The sequence below is a fragment of the Coregonus clupeaformis genome, chromosome 6, assembly GCF_020615455.1.
Source record: "Coregonus clupeaformis isolate EN_2021a chromosome 6, ASM2061545v1, whole genome shotgun sequence".
Lineage (NCBI taxonomy): Eukaryota > Metazoa > Chordata > Actinopteri > Salmoniformes > Salmonidae > Coregonus > Coregonus clupeaformis.
Window position 1 is genome coordinate 34745620 of NC_059197.1, and position 10000 is coordinate 34755619.

Below are 10000 nucleotides of genomic sequence, written 5' to 3' on the forward strand. Positions count from 1 at the left end.
TTGTTTGTCCCCCACCAGAAAAATGTTGTAGTAAAACTCTCCCATATTTGATTTATAGCTTTGTATTCGTCTGGAACACCCCTGGGGATGCCTATACCATCTATCCAAATTGGGCTATTTCCTTCCTGACTTATTTATTTTTCTCCTAATTATTCTTCCTGTCACTGGTCTTTGATGACCAATTCTTACAGGTTGGACCAACAATACTGGTGCACAAGTACCCACCCATCCCTCTGGTAATGTCTGCCGAATGCTCCCTTTTTTAGTGCATGCCCACCACACATCAGTCAAAGGGATGGTTAGGTTCCTAATTTTTTTCCCCTTCCTTCCTTATCTAAATCAGTCACATTAATTATCTCCTTACAGCCATCAAAATCACCCAAGTTACGGGTGCCATTTCTATGTCTGTAACACTGGTATTCGCCACGAGTTAAAGTGAATCTAGGTGGGCTGGCCGAGTATGTCAATTTTGCCAGCCCAATCCCTGTGCAATTTGGCTTTTTTTGATTGGACCCCAGGTCTAATACACAGGGAAACATTGCCTTTGGCATTGGGGCGGTCAACATTGTTGGTCGCCCAGTGGAGCATGCATAACAATTGGTCTCCCCCAAGGCCCTAGCGGTGTATTTCATCCACTTTAACCAGAGATTCTCATCAGGGACCCCCTCCACTTCCCCATTGTTCCATTCCTGGAGGAGAAAATCTTTCATAGTGGACGGGTTAGTCAAATTGACTCCGTCATCCCTTGACTGATTTACTCGGTCTATTGTCATCAATGGATTAATGCCAGTACCTGCTCCCTCTATCTCTTTTGACTCCATTAAATATAATCTTAGACAAGTATCCCGTCCGTATACGTCCGCGCAAGCCCAGTAAGTTCTTTTCATGTCCTCTTTAGTGACTTTTACTATCGTTACGACCATCTCCGTGGGGATGTCGTTATACCTTCTTATCCTCCATCTGGATGTCCAGCCCCCCCCCCCGTCTCATATCTCCTTCCCCCAGTATGTCTAAATACCTGAGCCCAGGAACAATCCGCTGAGGGGGCTGAACATAAATACAACGGGATCTTATAATCCCATGTTGCTTGCTTATCCGCTCTGATAAGATCCCTAATCATAATTTTGAATCTTACTCCCCACCCTTCTCTGACTCCTATTTTGTAGATCACTCGCCCTTGATGGTCAGTATGTCGGGTCGCTTTCCTTTATTTCTTAATAATGGTAAGGCCATAGCGTAATTGGTGCGAGGTGGTGGTGGATTTTGACCTACCACGACTATTGCCGAGACGATGATGCAGCTCAGGGTCACCCATATTCCCAAAAAAAACCCAACCCTCTCCTGTCTTGAGTCCTTCTGCTCGGTACCACCCCATACTCACACCCTAGGAACACACTACAGTGATGATAGGTCTGGGTAGGAGATCTTTGTTGACAGAGGTGACCCCCGCACCCTGTGGCGCAGTTCCGCTCGTCAACTCTGCGTGTGCTAAGCGGTGCTTGTATGTGGTCTTACCTTCTTGCAGTGGGTAACATGGACCCAGGTTCCTCTCTCTGCTATTCTAATGGCCAAGGTGGTTACCAACATAACCTGATAGGGCCCTTCCCAACAGGCCTGCTTCCAGTTTTCCTTACTGGATGCTCACCAGTCACCTGGTTAGATAGTGGGTCACCTTCTCCTTTAGTTCACCTGTGGGGCACAAAACCTCTGACATACGGGTGTGGTTAATAAACTATCTTCACACATGTTCAGATTAATGTAACAATTTCTGACTGCATTCTCCTTTTAGACTATCTAAAAAATGTTTTTTTAAAGTATTTTGTCCTCTCCTTCGTATATTATCTAATACAATTAGCCTCTTCCCCCCTCTTGACACATAGTTCTGCTTATGTGTCAATTTTTTCCACCTTCCTAAACATTCCCTTAGGTTATTGATCAACCAATTGCCATGCCTTTCATTTTTTGCTTCTTTATTGCTCCTCCCACTTCCTTTGTCTTTATGGCGGCTAAATTCGACTTTCATTCAGTTCAGAATCAATTAGTAATCCAATCAAACAATCTCTTATCTTGTAAAAACACTTATGTTTAGTTCAACCTCTGTTCTACCCCGGCTCTCCCGGGCTTGACCTGAAGACTGATTGTTGGACATGACAAGTCCATTTTTTAGGTCACTTAAGTATTCTGCCTAGCAACAAAGAATAAAAACCTCTATGTTCGTGATTAACCCAGTTATCTCTAATAGCCCACCAAAAAAAAAAAAAAACCATCATCTTTAAACCACGACCAATGTCATCCCTCTTTACTCTCCACCATTTGGGTAACATCCCTGATATATTTATGAAAAGCTAAGACTGTTTTTGAAGAGAGCAACAACATAACCTGTTCTTCCTCCTCAGAGTTCCAAATGATTTTACCATGGGCTGCCATTGCCTTCCCATAGATAAGATCACTTGATTTACCCGTATGCAGTACATAATGACGATCTTAGCTTTACAGAAGTCTATCCTTACCAAAAAGCTCATCATTCTTCATCTAATTGTTTTCTTCTTTTCCTTATCTACCTGACCCTATTGCTAAATCAATGATCTAGGCAATAGTTGTCTCGCCTTTTAGATTGTACATTCTTCTGATTACTGCAGCTTATTCCATGAATTTAGTTTCAAATATCACCCAATAAACCGTTCCATCCCACAGCATAGTAAACATCACCTATGAACTGTTGAAAATTCCCTAAATTCAACATAACAACCCTTTATAAACATCATGCTGGGTGTGTTTTTATTTTATTTGAAAAACCCAATTGAAAAATAACAATCAAAGATAGTTAGGCTCAACTTAATTTGGTAGCTCCCTCTTATGACCTAAATACTGCCTAACTTCATAAAATCCCTCAAAATTCCTCGAGTATACAATGATTATTTAATTGATTACTCTAAATCTGCTACATGTGATCTCATTCAAATGATCCATTATCAATTATTTGATCCACCCCCTAGTAAAATCTCTCTCAGCCTGCTTGTTTTTCAAACCTAAACAGTTTCCTTCTCTCTTTTTCTTTTCCTCTCTAACTTCCTCTGTCTCTCTAAGTCTGTCTCTGCCTCTCCTTTTTCCCGCCAACCAGAGCCACAAATCATTCTCCTTGTCCTCAACTCAACCCTCTACTTTATCGCTACTTCCCTCCTATCATTACTGAATCAATGATAATACATTTACATTCTAGTCACCCAGCAGACGCTCCTATCCAGAGCAACCTAGTGAATACATTTTTATTATTTTAATCTTTATTTTTTTTACTGGCCTCCCCCCGTGGGAATCGAACCCATAACCCTGGCGTTGCAAACACCATGCTCTATCAACCGAGCTCCATCCCTGCCGGCCATTTTCCCCCCTACCCTGGACGACACTGGGCCAATTGTGCGCCGCCCATGAGTCTCCCGGTCGCTGTCGGCTGCGACAGAGCCTGGATCCGAACCAGGATCTCTAGTGGCACAGTTAGCCCTGCGATGCAGTGCCTTAGACCACTGCGCCACTCAGGATAATAATAATTGCAATAACTATCAATAATAATTATAATAACTATTACGGATTATATTGTCCTTTTTCTGATGTTCCAATTGTAGTCTATTCATTTTAGTTTAAAATATAAAGTTATTTATAACAAATCCAGAACCCACCACAGGCTGGCGCTATTTCCCCAGCACAACAGCCAATGCCACTTGCTTCCTTGTAACGAAAATAAATTATCGTTTTAAAATTTTCCAATTATTTGTATTCCATGCCTTTCATTTTCAGTTCGCTATTCAATATATTTAACAGTTTTCTCTGATTCGGCCCCAATCAATAAAACAAATGCTTGATATTATTTATCAGCATACACTTAATGACATTCCTACCATTTGAACGATGTCCTGTCTCTCACTCCCCCCTCTCCTGCTCCTTCCTACATTATGGGGAGGCGCGGGAAACTTCCCTACAATTTTCCTTCTTAGGAAATAATGACATTAGTACGTATAACATATTTTCATAGACATATCTAGAATATTACTAAAGCTATCTAATGCAACTTTTAATACACGTAAAAAAACTCTCTCTCTCCACCCATTCCTTTTTGAATAAGTGCGTCTTCCTAGTTACCCCATAACCACGCCTCAAATCTTTTATTTAGCATTTAACCAACCAAATATTAAGTAGTATCCGGTTATCATTCATACCCGCCGTTGAATTTCCTCATACACACATATTTCACCTTCTGCCATTCAAATGCCCAACACGACAGAATAGTTCAATTCAACTCTATTGGTTTTTCAAGTCGCTCCGGACTAGAGCGTCTGCCAACTGACCAAAAACGCAAATATTCTCCACCTTCCAACCCATTATGTACGTCTACGTTTGAGTGCGAAAGTCCAGACACACGCATAATAATATGCCATTTAGCAGACGCTTTTATCCAAAGCGACCTACAGTCATGCGTGCATACATTTTTTAATTATGGGTGGTCCCGGGGATCGAACCCACTACCTTGGCGTTACAAGCGCCGTGCTCTACCAGCTGAGCTACAGAGGACCACACCGTTGGACTTTATAGGTACCTCTCAAATAATCGCTTTGTGGTGTTTTTAGCCAATTCTTAATTGACACGAATCATTTTGTCAAACATTTGTTCGAAGCAAAAATATTGACTGTCATTCTCCTTATCCCCCTGCAGTCACGATAGTTAAATATTCCTTTGTCCCCGTTAAAGCATTTTCGCGCTTTAAAAAACACACTCCCTGTCTTCAGCCCCTCCTTTCGCTTTTTTTCATCAAATTTTATATGCATCTGCCCACTAACTTTTTACTTCGAGATGCCCAATAAATTCATACCTCTTCTCCCAAATGGACCCATAAAACATATTTCTCCGATCCCTCCCTAACATATATATTTCATCTCCCGTTAATTCTCGGACTTGTTTAGAAGATGTCTTTCCCATCGTGGAACAATAAGAAATCCCTCCCCCCTTTTTGTTTTTTAAATAATTCACTCCCAAATTATTTCCGTAGGAGCCAATCTCTTAGTGCGCCTCTTGCTTTTGTAATTAACCCTTTAAAATTATTTAACCCCTAACCCAGAGTTTCTATTTAAAACTCCGGTTTCAGGAAAAGAGTAAGTTACCCAATTTTCCTCACGCGACTTATTTTTTCCCCCACCCCTGAAATAATAATCCCGTCTCACACACATATGACCTTATCATCTGTTAAACTTGTTTGCACAGTTCTAGCAAATGCCCAGTCGCATATATGAACTCCCGACATATCCCTCTCATACGATGATAATTATTTCCCTGTTTATACTGAACATTGCAATTCGTACAATGACAATATTAACTTAGTTTACATTTGTGATTGCAATTCACTACCATGTCATTTCGGACTAGTTTTTTTTTGTAATAGCTATTTACCTCTAGGATCAATTGCGGACCCTCCCTGTCGTAATAATTATTACCTTCTTTGACTTTGGTAACTAAGTTAAACTCATTTTACCAAAATCCATGAATAAAAATTACTGACCTTTTCCTTGCAGTCTGGATTAAAATGCTTTTTCAAACTTGTTAACGTCTTTATCGTTCATAAAGAGTAATCACCGGCCTGTTTATTAACCTTAACGTGGAAGGCCAGGACTCTCTAACGGATGCTATCACCCGCCCGTGCACGGATTTCGGTGTCTCTAGAACGATAAAGATGTATTAAGATCCGGCTCGAAGGACCAATCTGTCATGTGAATTTTTATCTCTAATTCACCCTAAGCTTGAATCATTACCAGAGGTTGTAAGGCTCTGGTTTTAATCATTAATGATTCAAGGTCCACAACTCACAAGTCTTATCTGTATTTTTATTCATGGCGAGAGCTCTGGGGCCAAAAACACAAACATACTGTTTTTATACCCCTTGACAAACAAAGGCACTATGCTCCTCCCACCTTTAGGTGGCTTTCTTAAACAGTTCCCGCCTTCCCCCTTGAATGGTTAGTAACGCCCCCTCTGTTAGTGGGTTGACACTACATGATAATTCTAACATTTATACTGTGTTTGGGGTGAAATTCTTTAGTCATTATTCTTAAAATCCAAATTAATCTAACACTTTGTCTCTCTGTTTCTCTCTAACTCACTCTGTCTCTCTCTGTCTCTCTGTTTCTCTCTGTCTCACTCTCTCTCTCTCTCTCTCTCTCTCTCTCTCTCTCTCTCTCTCTCTCTCTCTCTCTCTCTCTCTCTCTCTCTCTCTCTCTCTCTCTCTCTCTCTCTCTCTCTCTCTCTCTCTGTCTTTCTGTCTGTCTGTTTCTTTCTCTGTCTGTCTCTCTGTATTTTTCTGTCTGTCTGTCTCTGTCTCTCTGTCTGTCTCTGTCTCTGTGTCTGTCTCTCTGTCTCAGTCTATGTCCCTTTCTCTGTATTTGTCTCCGTCTCCAACTCTGTCTCCTACTCTGTCTATATGTCTCTCTGTCTATCTGTCTCTGGGTGCTTATTGTTAGTCTCTACTGGTTACTGAAACAATGTGACAATCCACATTATCCACAGATGATGCTCAAGTCACAATGGCAGCCGGCATTTGCAAACCTTGTTTCTCTCTCACTCTCACGTACAGTATATATGCACATGCAGGGACACACTCATCCAACCATTTTTGCTCAGGAAGGTAGTTGACAGTTAGAGTCACTGAGAACCTTTCAGATGCTCCAGTACACTCTTAGAAAAAAAGAGTTCCAAAGAGTTTTTCGGCAGTCCCCATAGGAGAACCATTGGAGGAACCCTTTTTGGTTCCAGGTAGAACCCATTTTGGTTCCAGGTAGAACCCTTTTTGGTTCCAGGTAGAACCCTTTTTGGTTCCAGGTAGAACCCTTTTCGGTTACAGCCGAAGGACCCTTTTGGAACCCTTTTTTCTAAGACTGTGTGAGGAAGGCAGCCAGGTAAATTAGTTGGTACCGTCATCATAACTGATTAGAGGAGAAAGGATGATATCTCATTGTTGTGCAATTAGCTGGATTAGCTGGCTAATTAGTATTTTCTCCTAATGGGATAGCATGGATAATGGTTGATGGAACGGAGAGATTCTGACACTCAGACCGTGCCAAATGTCTATCCCTCAGTCTTTCTTTCAGTTGGAGTTTTTTTTATTCTATATTTTATCATCAGTGTTATGATGAATGAGGTTCCTGGCCTGTGATGGGAGAAATTAGCATCTGCACGGTTAGACATCACACACAAATTACACACCTCATTTACCATTACTATTACACCTGGGAGAGAGAGAGGAGATTGTCCTGTGTGTGTGTGTGTGTGTGCATGTCTGTGTGTGTGTGTGTGTGTGTGTATTTGAGCATGTACCTGGTTCAGTGTGTGTGTTTCAGTAAAGAGACAGGGGAGGTGAAGTCAGTGCAGGGCTCAGAGCCCTGATGGAGAGCTGTCAGTCTGACAGGTGTAAAGAGACAGGGGAGGAGAGGTCAGTGCAGGGCTCAGAGCCCTGAGGGAGAGCTGTCAGTCTGACAGGTTTGACATTTGAGCTGAGCTGCTGTCTGAATACAAGTCATTTCACCTCCAAATGAACGGTCACACACACACACACACACACACACACACACACACACACACACACACACACACTGAAAATATGTTGTTTAATTTATTGGGATTCTGTCTAGTCCCCTGTAGCTCAGTTGGTAGAGCATGGTGCTTGCAACGCCAGGGTTGTGGGTTCGATTCCCACGGGGGGCCAGTATGAAAATGTATGCACTCGCATACGTAAGTCGCTCTGGATAAGAGCGTCTGCTAAATGACGTAAATGTAAGGCTATTCTGTCAGAGGTTTGGGTAGGGGGGGAGTGTAGTTTGAAAGGATATACTTTTAGGGAGGCTAAATATGCAATCATAAATAGTATTTTATTTTTATGTCAACAGTTCAGTCTGAGTCAATTTGTTGCATATAAAAGTGCAATACTGGGTTTTATTTGATTTGAATGACTTTGAAAGTCCTTGACTTTTATTGTGAAGAGCAATATGCATGGCTGCCAGACCCATCCAGTATCATAGAGCTCTGCTACTCATGGAGATATCCATTCTAGTCATAGTAACTCCATGTCTCTCCCTTCCCCCAGGTACCCAGTGATCCTGTCCATAGAGAACCACTGTAGCATCCATCAGCAGAAGAAGATGGCCCAGCACCTCAGAGAGATCCTGGGGGACAAGCTGGACTTGGGAGAGGCTTTCGACAGAGAGTCTAAACAGCTACCCAGCCCCCACTCTCTACAGGGGAAGATCCTCATCAAGGTACACATGGACCATCCTCTTCTTCCTCTGTCATCCCTCTCTCCTCCATCACTCCTCTCTTCTTCCTCTGTCTGTCTGCCTCTCCTCACTCTTTCCTGTTCCTACAAAACCCTGCACCAATGGTCTGAAGGGAATATAGGAAGAATATACCGGGAAGATATATACGAAGATATACTGGGGAAGATATAGGAAGATATACAGGGAAAGATATAGTAAGATATACTGGGGAAGACATAGTAATTAGGCCCTAATCTATGGATTTCACATGACTGGGCAGAGGCACAGCCATGGGTGCCCCCTCTCTCAGACTATCCCACTAGTGAAGATGCCTGATGTGGAGGTCCTGGGCTGGCGTGGTTACACTTGGTCTGCGGTTGTGAGGCTGGGTGGACCGAAGGACGTACTGCCAAATTCTCTAAAATGACATTGGAGGCTGCTTATCGTGGAGAAATGAACATTAAATTCTCTGGCAACAGCTTTTGGTGGACATTCCTGCAGTCAGCATGCCGATTGCGCGCTCCCTCAAAACTTGAGATATCTGTGGCATTGTGTTGTGTGACAAAGCTGCATGCGAAAATAGAGTGTTTTATAGTATATGAAATTTCGAAAATGTTGTACGCTTTGAATGCCAGGATGTCATACCTATTTCGGCATTTCATCTAGTAGAAGTCGCTGCACACTATTGAAAGATAATTTTCTTTCCATACCCACAAGTGTTTAACAACAGCTGATAAACAGAGAAGGTGACGTGCTGTACAAAAATGAACAAATGGTGGGAATCAACGGTGTAAATACTCTCTCTCTCTCTCTCTCTCTCTCTCTCTCTCTCTCTCTGTCTCTGTCTCTGTATGTCTCTCCCTCTCTCTCTCTCTTCTCTCTCTCTCTCTCTCTCTCTCTCGCTCTCTCTCTCTCTCTCTGTCTCTATGTCTCTCTCTCTCTCTCTCTCTCTCTCTCTCTTTTTATCTCTCTCTCTATCTCCTCTCTCTCTCTCCCCCTCTCTCTCTCTCTCTCTCTCTCTCTCTCGCTCTCTCTCTCTCTTCTCTCTATTTCCAGGGGAAGCGTCTCCCTCCGTACCTGTCTGTGGATGTTGAGGAGGGGGAGGTGTCAGATGATGACAGTGCTGATGAGATTGAGGACGACTTTAAACTGAAGAACAGCAATGTAAGTTACAACAGGCCCATCCATTAATCAGTGTGTTGTCACTGGGTCAGAGAGACAAGAGAGAGCATGAGAAAATTAGTTTTGATAAAGAAAAACCCTTGAATGAGTAGGTGTGTCCAAACATTTAACACAGATACAGTACCAGTCAAACGTTTGGACACACCTACTCATTCAAGGGTTTTTCTTTATTTTCACTATTTTTTACATTGTAGAATAATAGTGAAGACATCAAAACTATGAAATAACACATATGGAATCATGTAGTAACCAAAAAACCCTGTTTCATCGTAGCGCTTGATGGCCTTTTTGCGACTGCACTTGAAGAAACTTTCAAAGTTCTTGAAATGTTTCGTATTGACTGACCTTCATGTCTTAAAGTAATGTAGTCACTGTCAGGACTACACTAATGACCTGGTGTATTCAACCAGGGACAGATGGGTTTAGAACCAATACAACATCATCAACTCAACTCATCTCTCTCTCTCTCTCTCTCTCTCTCTCTCTCTCTCTCTCTCTCTCTCTCTCTCTCTCTCTCTCTCTCTCTCTCT

The 10000-nt window shown here is 42.2% G+C and overlaps 1 protein-coding gene across 6 annotated transcripts in view; it reads left to right on the forward strand.

Moving 5' to 3' along the window:
* Positions 1–10000, forward strand: part of plch1 (phospholipase C, eta 1) — a 130607-nt gene that overhangs the window by 92541 nt on the left and 28066 nt on the right. For all 6 annotated transcript variants that reach the window (XM_045220234.1, XM_045220231.1, XM_045220239.1 and 3 more), the window contains 2 exons: positions 8120–8291; positions 9345–9452. In XM_045220234.1, the coding sequence (XP_045076169.1) occupies positions 8120–8291; positions 9345–9452 (280 nt within the window). The remainder of the gene's footprint in view (positions 1–8119; positions 8292–9344; positions 9453–10000) is intronic.